A 14,001-nucleotide genomic window follows, 5' to 3' on the forward strand; every position below is an offset into this window, starting at 1 on the left:
CACGCAGGAGGACTGAAGGGGAACCTCTTAGAGTGGATAAGAGACTTCTTGGAAGACAGGCAAATGAGGACAGTAATAAAAGACAAGTTGTCTGGATGGAGGGAAGTAACAAGTGGAGTCCCATGGGACTCGGTATTAGTACCTATAATGCTCCTGATTTATGTAAATGATATGGTAGATGGAATGAACAGCTATGCATGTCTGTTTGTTGACAATGTGAAGATCATGTGGAGAATAGAGTTGAAGAAGACTGTAAAATGCTGCAGGAGAACCTGGATAGGACTCATGACTGGAGCTGGATGTTGGAAGTGAAATTCAACACAAAAAAATGTAAAATATTGGAAATGGGTAAAAGTACCAAGAGACCATCACTGAATTATTTGATGGGTAATGAACCAATCACGAAAGCAAGAGAAGAAAAGGACTTGGGAGTGCTGGTCCAGGATGATTTGTCACCTGAAAAACACATAAACAAGATAGTTAGAGAGACGTATAATCTCTTGACTAACATAAGAGTAGCATTTCATTACATGGATGAGGAGATAATGAAAAAATTGATAGTGGCCATGATCCGCCCCAGGTTGGAATATGCGGTAGTAGTGTGGTCCCCACATAAAATGAAAGATATTAACAAGATTGAGAGAATACAGAGAACAGCAACCAAGATGGTCCCTAGCCTGGCAGATCTGTCATACAGGGAAGGCTGGAAAAACTAGACCTGCCTCCCTTAGAAGAAAGGAGAGAGAGAGGGGGGCAACATGATTGCAGTGTTCAGGGTCAGGGTGAGAGAAGAAAAAAATGACAGAGAAGATCTGTTTGTATGGGATGGGAGACTAACAAGAGGACACGGAATGAAGCTAAAGAAGGCAAGTTGCTTGAAGGATATCAAGAAATATAGTTTTCCATATAGATGCACAGACCTGTGGAATAGCCTGGACAAAGAGATCGTCCAGTCAAAAAACTTTAATGGGTTCAAAGCAAAATTCGAGTTATCAAGAAACAGAGACGGTACCCCACGAATGTAGCTATTTCCTGTACATTACAACTAAGTAAATACGACTAGGCAAGTATGTAACACACACACACACACACACACACACACACACACACACAAAAGCAAGGCAGAAGAAACAAAAACATCAGAAAAGCCAATAAATGAGGCTCTATAAAATGGAGGAATCAGTAGAGGGCAAAGGAAAAAGAGAAGGGGAAAAAACTAAGCAGCCCTAAGACTGCCGCTAGGAGGAGGAATGCCTACTAAAAAGTCCACCCACAAAATACGAACGCAGTCTGAGGCGGAACTCACTAGCAATTCATGAGGTCATTGGTACTCCTGGGTGCTATAATGCACTCCAAAAGATGTACACAAGATCAACAAGGCCAAAAAGAGTAAAATCTCAAAAGTGTCACCCTTGAGTGGCCTGCAACCAGGCACTCAGAAATGAAATGAAAACAGCTGAGTATCACCAAGTGCCATGAGCAGGACATCTGAATGCCTCGGCTGGCTGAACTCCAGCTGCTACTACGAGGAGATTCACACAATGCAGATGCCGTTGCCAACATTTTTCACCAGTGTTATTCATTTATTATGAGTGATCTGCATTACCTGAGCTATGGAATGGCTCACAACAAGAGCTATTATGGCACAACATTCTGACAAGTCTTGCAATTATAGGGTTTATAATGTACCAATACTCCATTACAGCATGGTATACAGTATCTGTGGCTGGCTGACTGTACAGTAAATTTTTATATAATGTCATGGTACACTATTAGTGCTTGGAACCTTACTACTAACCAATTTGCAGATATAACTGGGCAACCTCTAAACAAATCTTTCTTCAGTGCATCCCTCTCGGAGTTCCTCTTCTCACAGAGTGGTTCGCGTTTCCAGGACTATTTCCACTTTGATGGCAACCTCACCATTGGCCAGCCAGCTCCCACTGTGGTGGTAAGTTTTTCTAAACTATGATACAGTTTTCTCTAAGATACGCTTTTCTTAAAAAAGTGCTTTCAAATACCTGCACAATATGCTATATATGCTAGCCTATTGAATAATGAAGTTTATAGTACTGATTATGTACAGTACAGTACTTCATCATCTACACAGTATGGTATGATACTCTGGTAAGTAGGTTGTACTGTACAGTAGATGATGAATACAGTCAGGCCTCACTGTATGTTTGTTCACTATGTAATAAATTGCTATAACAATAAACTGAAAGTCAGACCCAATTTTGCGAGTGATATCAAAATTAGCTAGAACAATAAGTGTGATGCCAGCTTACAACAATGCAATGTGGATATGGTGACGTATGCAAGCCAACTGTCAGACATTTGACCTACGATGGACGCTCAATGTTTACATGTGCAGATATCCCACCTCTGGCCTACACACAGGTGATCTCCTTCATGCCACCCCTTTGAAGAATCCATCTTGTTCAGCCACTCACTCCAGTGTCCCATACCTATGATCATCTCCCTTGCTTTCTCTGAATTATTACTCTTCATGCTTGTGCAAGGCCACTGGAACACCACTGGTACTGCCAAATGATAGTGGAAGTATGCAAAAGAATAGTGCTGCATGTGAGTGTAAAGTGAGAGATAAATATTTACATGTGAAATAACTGAAACTCATAGCTTAGAAATCATGTCTGATGCTACCCTCAGTGGAAAGTGTGATGCTACTGATGGTGTCTAGGGCAGGGCTAAAAGGGCAAGGCATAGCCTTTCCCTTTGTATAAAATTGGACATTATAAAGTGCCATAAAGAGGGAAAGGAAGCAAGAAAGATTGCCAAGGCTCTAAAGTTGCTCCAGTCGACAGTCTCTATGGTAATAAAAAAAATTAGACACTGTACTAATGGCATTGCAGAATGTGCCTACCCTAACTGCTAAACAACTAGCCAGAACAAGGGAGCCTATAAAGGAGATGGAGCATCTCCCAGCTCTGTGGGTTAATGAACTTAAATGGGCAAAGCAGCTCCTGCATTAAAATCTTATTTGCATCAATGCTCTCTTTCTGTGGAAGGATCTCAGGGATAAGCATGACATGGAGGCTAAGGAGGAGTTCAAGGCCAGCACGGGTTGGTATGAGCGGTTTAAGGCCTGTGGCTGACCTCAGACATGTGACCATATATGGTGAGGCTGCTAATGCTGACTGCATGGTGCTGAGGCCATGCCTGTGAAGCTGAAGGCAGTCAAAGAGGAAGGGTGATACTCTCCAAAACAGGTCCTCAATGCTGATGAAACAGGCATATTTTGGAAACATATCTTCCAGAAGACTTACATATGCAAGGAAAAGTGATGTGTGCCAGAGTTTAAGGCAGCTAAGGACCACCTCACATTCCTCCTTTGTGCAATTGCAGAGGAAAACCTTAAGTTCAAACCCTTCCTTATGTATCACTGAAAGAACCCCTGGGAACCAGCAGGGTACGTGATGGTGAAGCAGGGTACGTGATAGAGAACCTTGGGGTTATTTGGAAGAGTAACTCCAGCACTTGGCTGACCTCTGCACTCTGCCACTCTTATATGCTGGATACCTGTCCCCTTGCCTGTGTGACTATGCCAGCTGGAACAATCTCATGAACTATTTCCTCCTGGTTGGCAGCACCCCAAGCCACCCTATGGGCATGGAGGGCGGGGCGGAAAATATGAAAATGGTGTACCTGGCTCCCAACACAACATCGTTGCCCCAGCCAATGGACCAGGGCATCTTTGCCACATTCAAAGCTCACTATCTCTGCTGCACCATGAAGCAAATATTGAGAGTGAGTGACACAGTATGGTGGTTCTGGAAGGAGGTGCACTGGAAGAAGGTGCAGCCATGTATACTGAACATTATATTGCATAAAGTATAGCCACAGCGTGTGCACTCCTTCAAGGGGTTCCAGGAGGTGGAGTACATCCGTTATGAAATCCTCAACCTCATGCACGAGGCAGGATTTGAGAAAGTTTGATGGAAATGATGTTCAAGAAGTCCTGGACAGCCACACTGAGCAATTCTCAGCAAAGGAGCTCATTGGGTTAAGGGAATAGGTATCTGAGGCACAGGAAAGTGGCGAGGACAGTGGGGAGGACGAGCTTGTTCATGTTCTTGATATCAAGACCCTGAAGGAGTTCCTAGAAAAGATCTATCTATCTATCTATTGCCAGACGCCTCAATCCCGTTTGGGGTGGCCACAAACAAATCGCCTCCAAGTCGCCCTGTCCCCCGCCATTTCACTGCCCTGCTCCCAACTCACACCCCCCTCTCTCATATACCTCTCCACCCCATCCCTCCATCTCATCCTCGGCCTCCCCCTCCCTCTTCCCCCCTCCACCTCACTCACATACACTCTCTTCGTCAGTCTTTCACCCTCCATCCTCTCCACATGGCCAAACCACCTCAGTGTGTTCCTCATAACGCTTCCTATCACATCCACATCCACACCACAACACTCCTTTATATCCTCATTCGTCAGCCTGTCTCTCCACGTGACTCCACAGGCTCCTCTTAAATAACTCATTTCCACTGCTCTCACTCTTGACTTGTGTCCTTCCAACAATGTCCAAGCCTCACTTCCGTACGTTAGAGTTGGTATCACAATACTATCATGTGGTAACTTTTTCACTTCCATGCTCACTTCCCTGTTTCTTATCAATGCTTTCAAGGAACCAGCAACCTTTCTTCCCTGCTGTACCCTTTCAAGCACCTCACCCTCCAAACCTCCATCCTTACTCATCACACAACCCAAATACTTAAACGTACTCACATTTTCCAATTCCTCACCATCCAACCTCACTGTACATTCACTAACTTCACCTCTCTCAAAGACCATCACTTTACTCTTCCTTACATTCACCTTTAGGTTCCGTTTCTTACACACTCTCTCAAACTCATCCACCAAGCCTTGCAGCTCCCCTTCGTCTTCACTCAACAACACAGTATCATCTGCAAACAACAGTACAGGGAGTTTCCAAACACTATCCTCTCTCACCAGGGCCACTCATACATCCAGGACAAAGACCCTATCCCAGTAAGGAGTGATGGAGCAATGTATGGTATAAAGCAAGAACTGAGGCCGTATGGGGAGCTCCTGATGACTAAGAAAAAGGCAGCATGGCAGACCACCATCATTTCCTTCTTCCTTCTTGCCATCAGCACTGAGAAAAAGCCAAGACCATCAACAAATAGGGTGCAAGGGCAACATCCTACCTCACTTGCCTCCATCATTTCTATCATCTTCACTGCTGCCTGGCACACCCTTACACTGCCCTGCCGCCACACCGCCAAGCTGCCCCATTGCCACACTGCCATGCTCTCCCACCACCACACCGCCATGCTCCCCTATTGCCAAGCTTCCCTGCCACCATATTGCCATGCTCCTCTGCCACCACACCACCAAGTTCTCCTTCAGCCTCACCACTAAGCTTTCCATCACCCTCACTGCATTGCTCTCCCATGGTTTCACCACCTCACTCTCCCCATCTCTCTACATCCCCTCCTGAGGACCTGGAGTGATTGTCCAGGCCCTCCAGCTGTCTGCCAGCCTCAGGGATCCTTAGGGGTGACTCGGACTGACTTAGGACATACCTCATGTGGGTGGCTTGTTTTTTTTTCTTCTTTTTTTAAATTTTATGTTTTGTTGTCATAGGACCCTCCCCTATCCCCACTGAACTCATGTTATATTGGCCTCACTAAACTACAAATTGCTATGCAATGTGTTTCCATTTGATGCACTATCACAGTACAGCAGGCACAACTGTATAAAGCTTCTCATGGCTCTCTCAGCTTCACTGTTATGGATTATTAATGATATAAACACAATATTCACTTCACATCTACTAATTACTTCATTTAATGTGATAAACTTCCAGAATTTACCATTCTGTAGCTGCTTTATCATATGTGATCTCTGCAACTGAAAATTACATTTACGGCCTTATATTATAAATACTTGGCAGTTCTTTATTTTTTTTTTTTTTATTTTTTTTTTATGCGAGGAAGAAGGAACCAAAGGCCATGAGCCTGCAGTAATAGTTCCCTCCAAGAGAAAAACAAAATACAATAGAGAGCCAAATTCAAGATTGATCATTTTGAGATGCCTGGACACACTGCGTTTGAAAGACTGGAGATCGTAGGCAGCAGGAAATACAGACAGAGGGAGACAGTTCCAGAGTTGACCTGTTGCATAAATGAAAGACTGGGAGTAATGGTTAACTCTTGCATTAGAAAGTTGGACAGAAAAGGGATGAGAGTTTGCTGTCAGACGGGTGCTACGTGCCCGTCGTAGAGGTGGAGGAATGCAAGCAGACAGTTCAGAGGAGCAGTGACCATTAAAGTAGCGACAGAAAAGAGATAAAGATGCAACAGTGCGGCGAAGAGACAGAGGTTGAAGGAAGTCAGTAAGAGGAGGAGAGTTAATGAGACGAAAAGCCTTTGACTCCACCCTATTGAGAAGAGCTGTATGTGGGGAGCCTCCCCACACATGAGAGTTGTACTCCACACAGGGGCGGATAAAACCCCTGTATAGAGTCAACAATTGTGCAAGGGTAAAGAAAGAGCGGAGTCGGCTTAGCACACCCAATCTCTTGGAAGCAGATTTTACAAGAGATGTAATATGATCTTTCCAAGATAAGTCCCGAGTAAAATGAAACCCCAAGCATGTTCAAGGATGATGCAGGATTAAGCTGAATATTATTAAACATTAGTGGGTATACCTGTGGAAGATTCTGTCAGGTTGATAGGTGTAAGAACTGAGTCTTAAATGCATTAAAAACAACCATGTTATTTTTACCCCAGTCAGAGATACGAGCCAAGTCAGACATTAGGTGTGCCATAGCCTCATCCCTTGTTTGTTGAAGTAACTGTTGAGATGGGCGTTGTGGTAACCGAATGGAAAGGTGGAGGGTGGAGTCATCAGCGTATGAGTGGATAGGGTTAGATGTGCAGCTTAGAAGATCACTGATGAATAAAAGGAAGAGAGTTGGTGATACGACAGAGCCCTGAGGAACACCACTGTTGACAGATCAAAGAGAAGAACGATGGCCGTCTACAACAGTGGCTATAGAACGACCAGAAAGGAAGCTAGCGATGAAGGCACAGATAGAAGGATAGAAACCGTAGGAGGGCAGTTTGGAAATTAAAGATTTATGCCAGACTCGATCGAAAGCCTTTGAGATGTCAAGTGCAATGGCAAAGCTTTCGCCAAAGTCCCGAAAGGAGGATGACCAGGAGTCTGAAAGGTAGGTGAGAAGATCGCCAGTGAAGCGTCCCTGACGGAACCCGTACTGACGATTGGAAAGAAGGTTGTGATAGAAAAGATGCCTTAAAATTTTTCTATTGAGAATTGACTCGAAAACTTTTGAAATACAGGACGTTAAAGCAATTGGACGATAGTTGGAGGGTTGGGAGTGGTCACCCTTCTTTGGGACTGGCTGAATGATAGCAAACTTCCAGCAAGAAGGAAAGGTACAAGTTGACAGACAAAGGCGAAAGAGTTTGCCTAGGCAGGGTGTAAGCACAGAAGCACAGTTCTTGAGAACAACAACAGGGACCCCATCAGGCCCATATGCCTTGTTAGTACTGAGGCCAGTGATGGCAGAAAATACATCAGCTGAAGAAATTTTAATGTCAGCCATGAGGAAGTCAGAGGGGGGAAGTGATGGAGGAACAGCACCGGAATCGTCTAAGGTGGAATTGGAGGAGAAAGTCTGTGCAAAGAGATCTGCTTTATCAGTAGAAGATATAGCTACAGAACCATCAGAGTAGAAAAGAGGAGGGAAGGATGATGAGGTAAAGTTGTTAGAAAGGTTTTTGGCAAGGTGCCAGAAGGAGCGGGAAGAATTCGAGTTGGAGAGTTGAGATCATTTAGTATGGATGAAATTATTTTTAGCAGAGCGAAGAACAGACTTAGCACGATTCCGGGCAGAAACATAAAGATGATGTGATTCAGGGGTGGGTTGGCTCCGGTACCTTTTGTAGGCCCTCTCCTTGTTGCGGACAGCATTAGAACAAGCGTGATTAAACCAAGGCTTTCTTGCTATAGTCAAACGATATGAGAACAGTTACTGTAAAAATTTGTACTGTCAATACATAAATACAGTCCATTTGCATAATACGCGAGAATTTGGGTGGTAGAAGACCTTGCTCTATAGAAATTTTGCGCATTACAAATAACATACCGTATGGGAAAATCTAATTGGGGAGGTGGCCGCCTCATAAGTCACTCCTTTGGCCCCTAGCCTGTTACTTTGATAATGTATTATGAGACATTAAACATGTGTACACTGTAAGTACATGCAGACCTCGAGATATGATACCCCTAGATGTGATACCCTGGCATAGCGATGGGGGTAGAAATACCACCCTAACCCGCTGAGCGATGGCCAAACCCTGGCATAATGATTTTTTAAAACCGATTTTGATGATATTTTAGACTTAAATATTGTGTTTAGGATGACTTATAAACTGTTTTTAGACCTGGATTAATGTGTTCTAGTCATAGGTGAGTTGAACATTGTCATTTTGGGGTACAGTTTACTAAGTGTGATTTTTTCCAGTTATTTTTTATGATTTTCAGATTTTCTTTTGGGTTTAGGTGAGTTATAAATTGCTTTTAGGCTCAGTTTACCTTGTTTTAAAGCTATTACAGGGTTTAGGTTAGCTAGAATTTTTTTTTCGGAGTCATTTGGGTGGGTTTGGGACTTGGTTAGGGGGAACCCAAAGCTCAAAAACGCATCCCTAGGGGAGGGCAGTGATGGTTCTGACAGTGGGATGGTTCGGACAGTGCATTCCCTGAGAAACGTATGACCTAGGGCCGTGTGATCTTGTGTGAAAGTGGGAGAGTTTGTTTACTTCGACCACACGGAACCTCCAAGCTAGAAACCCGTCACTTTTTGACGCAGGTCAGATTTTATGTTTTTTTGCATTTCGTATGTAATAATTTGAGTGCATATCATAAGCTCTACCTTTATGAATATGCCAAGCATCGAACTGTGCATTATCAGGGTGAATCTGTGTTGCATGTAGAACATACTGCTATGAAAAACGAATGTTAAACTCTCTCGTGTGAACCTTGAGAGTACCTGTCAATTAATTACATAGGTTTGGGATGATTCGGACAGTTGAGGAGGGGGATGGTTCGGACAGTCCTAACTATCCCTCCACTACTACCAAGTCATGACCTTATCAAATGATAACGCTACTTTTGATCATTTATATTTGAACACACAGTGAAACACCATTTTTCATAGTTATCAGGGTATATATATTAATAGTTTTGTTTGTTTAACCTATTCCTCAAAGTGTTAAAAGAAGGAAGGGGTATTATAACTTCTATTTCAGTTTTGCAGGCTACAATATGCATTAAAAGTCTTATGTTAGTCCATCTGAAATAAGGCCTAGAAAGTGAAAAGTGAAGTCAATATTCTATGGGGAGAGAGAGAGAGAGAGAGAGAGAGAGAGAGAGAGAGAGAGAGAAAGGCTAATTATGCATAATTTTGTAGCAGAAAGTAAGAGGTTCAGTCATTTATTATTAAATCTGGTGAAGGTTATTTCATTTATATATACATATTTTTTTAAACAGATATCAAGTAGTTCATTTGGATTCTGAAGTTTAATATTGTACTTTAGGAAAATGAAATATCTTTGAATTAATTAATGTTTGTTTTTATCCAATATAACTCACATAATTTTAAGAATATGCTGAGTAATACATATGGCTGAACCATCCCACCCTACTGTCCAAACCATCACCACTGGTAGGGATGGTTTGGACGATTTAGTCACTTGTGTTTCGCTAACTATTGCTTAAAGCTGAAAAGAGCTAAGAAGTTCATATTATCAACCAAAAGAGCCAAATGATGTGGCAACATTTTAACATAAACCAGATAACACTCCTGCTTAAACCTGAATTCTTATAAAATTTTTTTTTTTTTCATGTCCGAACCATCACCGCCCTCCCCTATACTTTACATGTTAAATCTACCCCGAGGTACAGTACCCTGCCTAGCGATGGGTTTTTACTCAACCAATTCCATCATTAAACCGGGGTATGCCTGTTTAACCCACACAATAGCCCCTTACCTTAAAATTTATGAAGGAAAGGCTTAGCTGACTGGAAGAGATGGGGTTCCGAGGCAGGGCGAGGCAGTTCTTTTGCCACTGGGGGGTAGGCATGGCAAGTATGGCAAAATAAAGCATGGCTTTGTGTAAATGCAGGGACTGTATACACTGCATGAGGCTGCCTAGGCTCAACTGAGAGAAACTGTGTGGATGACTGTAACGTTACAAGGCACATTAATGTCATAACCCACATCACTTCCTCGCACATTCTACAAGGGTAGGTCGCATTCTGCGGAGTGACACCAGATTCGATTCACTTTGCCGCCCTGATTTTGCATTTTCAAAACTAACTGTTGTTGTTTGCAGATGATACTGTGTTGTTACATGAAGACGAAGGGGACCTGCAAGGCTTGGTGGATGAGTTTGGGAGAGTGTGTAAGAAACAGAATCTAAAGGTGAATGTAGGGAAGAGTAAAGTTATGGTCTTTGAGAGAGGTGAAGTCAGTGAATGTACAGTGACGTTGGATGATGAGGAAATGGACAATATGAGTACGTTTAAGTACTTGTGTAGTGTGATGAATAAGGATGGAAGTTTGGAGGGTGAAGTGCTTGAAAGGGTACAACAAGGAAGAAAGGTTGCTGGTTCCTTGAAGGCAGTGATAAGAAACAAGAAAGTGAACATGGAAGTGAAAAAGTTATTACATGACAGTATTGTGATACCAACTCTAACGTATGGAAGTGAAGCTTGGACACTGTTGGAGGAACACAAATCAAGAGTAAGAGCAGTGGAAATCAGTTATTTGAGAGGAGCCTGCGGAGTCACATGGAGAGAGAGACTGACAAATGAGGTTGTGGAGAAGCATTGTGGTGTGGATGTGGATGTGATAGGAAGAGTCAGAGAAACATACTGAGGTGGTTTGGCTATGTGGAGAGGATGGAGAGAGAGAGACTGATGAGGAGAGTGTGAGTGAGGTGGAGGGGGAGAGAGGGAGGGGAAGGCCAAGGATGAGATGGAGGGATGGAGTGGAGAGGTATATGAGAGAGGGATGTGAATTGGGAGCAGGGCAGTGAAATGGCGGGGGACAGGGTGACATGGAGGCAATTTATTTGTGCCCACCCTGTATAAGGGAGTAAGGCATCTGGCAATAGATAGATAGATAGAAAACCAACTCGCGCACTACCGATTACTGTATTTAATTTTTTCATCCCCCCTCTCATTGCACTTAAGGCATTTTGCATCGCAGAAACTTGCTTATTAAGCAAATGGACCGTACAACATGAAATTAGATTAAACTTTCTTTCCTCCTTTCTAGAATGATACACGCAAAACCCACCCAGTGCTACAACTTTCTGTGCATTTTCAAAGGTACTGGACTTTTGAACTCCTGCAGTAACTAATATTATTGCTGAGAAGTGGGATTTGCTAGATAGGAAGTACAGTACTGGAAGGTTCTCAGTATTTCTCATATTTTTCAGTTACATGTCAGAGTTGCCAGTTAGCCTGCTATTTGCGAGCGGAGGTATTTTGTAAGTTGTACAGTAATTTTTGTGTTCTTTTTTCTCTATAATGTTTTATTTATGTGATTATTTGTTAAACTAAGTAATTTTATGTCAGTTTGTAAGCTAAAGCATTTAGAGTGTTATGTACCGTAAGAAAACTCTGGCATGTTTTGGATGTCTCCGAGTTGGTAACTTGGTTCTCTGAGAATGCAGTAGAGCATTCCAGTATTTAGGAAGCTTATATAAGGTCGGGGAATGGACTAAAGGAGTTTTCAGTTCAGTTTGAGTTTAGTTCAATGTCAGTTCAGTGTCAGTGCAGATTGTATAGCTCTGGTACTTGTGGAAACAGTGAAGTGAAGTTGGCAAGCATTATGTGAAATTATTTGGAAAATAAAGACAGTGAACTTAAGAAGCCAGTGTTTATTTACAATGCCTGAGCTGATCTCATTGTTGCACAACAAAAGGCTGACCATAAGAAGAACAACTCACTGGGCAACATCATTCCTACTGTATACTGAACTACTGCTGCTGGAGCCTGTGGCAGTGTGGGACTTGGGACCTTACTACATGTAAAATCAAACCAACTCCAAAATATTCACTGTACTTGTAATGCAAACTAAAAGCAATGAATGCTGTTGACAGGCAAGCAAGTTTGATTACCGACACACCAGCCTTGATGGATCAAGCCAACAGATCTCAGCAATGGATCAGACGAAAGAATTGGTTAATTCTGCTGGCTTCTCAGGTTAGTGACTATGGAATCCAAAGTATGTTTGAATAAATAAGGCATTGAGGCCTGGGACAAGGCTGGTCAATTCATACACATAGACAAGATCATTCATCCCTGACTGCCATAAATCAGATTTTCTATCTACTGTATATATAGTCATAAACTTTAATCCCACAGTCTGTCCTCTGTCATTAGGTTGACCTCACTGTGGAAACTTTTCCCCCATTGCGAGGTCCTGCATTTGAGAAGTAAATGTGTACCTATTAGATATAAGTGTCATAAGTTAGCAGCAGCAGACTTACATACAAAATCATGGTTCAAAGTGGCTTTGAAACTCATTGTTGATTAATGGTCTCTTTATCTATTCTAGCTATAAATCTATGGCCAGACACCTTCATCCTGTAAGGGGTGGCCACAAATAAATCGCCTCCATCTCACCCTGTCCCCTTCCATTTCGTTGCCCTTCCCCATCTTACATCCCCTTCTCTCATATCAATACCATTGAATAAAATGCTACTGTGTGTGGCATAAATAGTTATATTGTACATAAAATGTAAATAATTTGTACAGTAAAAGTCCTGTAATCTGAACTGCAAGGGACCGAGGGTCTTTCGGACTATTGTTTTTTTCGAACTATTGGGAGGGCCCTTTGAAAACATTAGAAATATGTACATGATCATTAAATAAACACTTAAAAATTATATGGGTTCCTGTTTTGCTCACTGGAAATGCATAGAAGTGTAGATGAATAGCTGCAGGTACATCCAAGTCCAAGGGCAAGTCCAAGCCAGATAAATCCTTAAAGCCTAGAAAAATTTGAAAAAAGACCAGAAATTTTTTAAAAATATTGCCTTGACAAATTCACAGTATTGGGATTTTTGGTTTGTTGGTGGTCAGATTGGAGGACTTTTAGTGTATAAAGAGAGATAAAATAATTATTATAATGTATGGAAAAATAACCCACGTGCTAAAATTCAGGAGTTAGCATCGATGGAGATGGAAATTTCCAGTAAGAAAACGAGAAGAGCTCCAATAGCATTAATACTGAAACTGGTAGCAGTTTTTATATAAAATTAAGTATGCTCATGAAGCTATGTTTATGTTGTTAATTTCATGAAGTAATAAACCAGTTTTAAATCAGTAAATGATTAAAGTTGTGGGTGGCAACTCCACCAAATAAAAAACCACTGCCATTTTATGTGTCCACATTCACTGTGTGGAAAGCAGTGGAAGAGAACTATACTTGGACACAGCTCTGCTGACCCTACATGTTCCCACAAGGCACACCCGAGTTCATCCATCGTTATCTAGAGGCTGACTTCATTAAAACCCATTCCGTTCTACAGCTGAGCCATTTCTATATTTGTCAGCCAGTAAATAGAAGTGAATTGGTGGGAATCAAGAGTGGTTAAAAGAGGTAGGTTTCAGCCCCTCAAAAGTTATTACACTCCATCTAATTCACATCTCCCTCATTCATAAAGGTACCATTCCAACTCACCCCTCTGCTTCATCCTTGGTATTCCCCTTCTCTTTTCTCCCCCTCCACCTCACTCACATACACTCTCCAAGTCAATCTCTCTTTCTCCACTCTCTCCACTTGACTACATTATTTCAGAGTACAGTAAAACCTCAATATAACGGACTTCAATAGACCGGAATTCGCTTTTATCGGACTCGAGGAGCTACCGGACTAAATTTCTATACATCGGAAAATGTCCGATAAAG

At 42.3% G+C, this 14,001-nt stretch overlaps 1 protein-coding gene across 1 annotated transcript in view; it reads left to right on the top strand.

The window, feature by feature from the left end:
* LOC145412865 (patched domain-containing protein 3-like) overlaps positions 1-14,001 on the top strand; it is a 136,332-nt gene that overhangs the window by 91,062 nt on the left and 31,269 nt on the right. The window contains exons 15-16 of the mRNA XM_080282665.1: positions 1,809-1,951; positions 12,189-12,291. Of these exons, the coding sequence (XP_080138791.1) occupies positions 1,809-1,951; positions 12,189-12,291 (246 nt within the window). The remainder of the gene's footprint in view (positions 1-1,808; positions 1,952-12,188; positions 12,292-14,001) is intronic.

This window comes from Coenobita brevimanus, chromosome 94, assembly GCF_032717465.1.
Source record: "Coenobita brevimanus isolate Jiangsu-jjx chromosome 94, ASM3271746v2, whole genome shotgun sequence".
Lineage (NCBI taxonomy): Eukaryota > Metazoa > Arthropoda > Malacostraca > Decapoda > Coenobitidae > Coenobita > Coenobita brevimanus.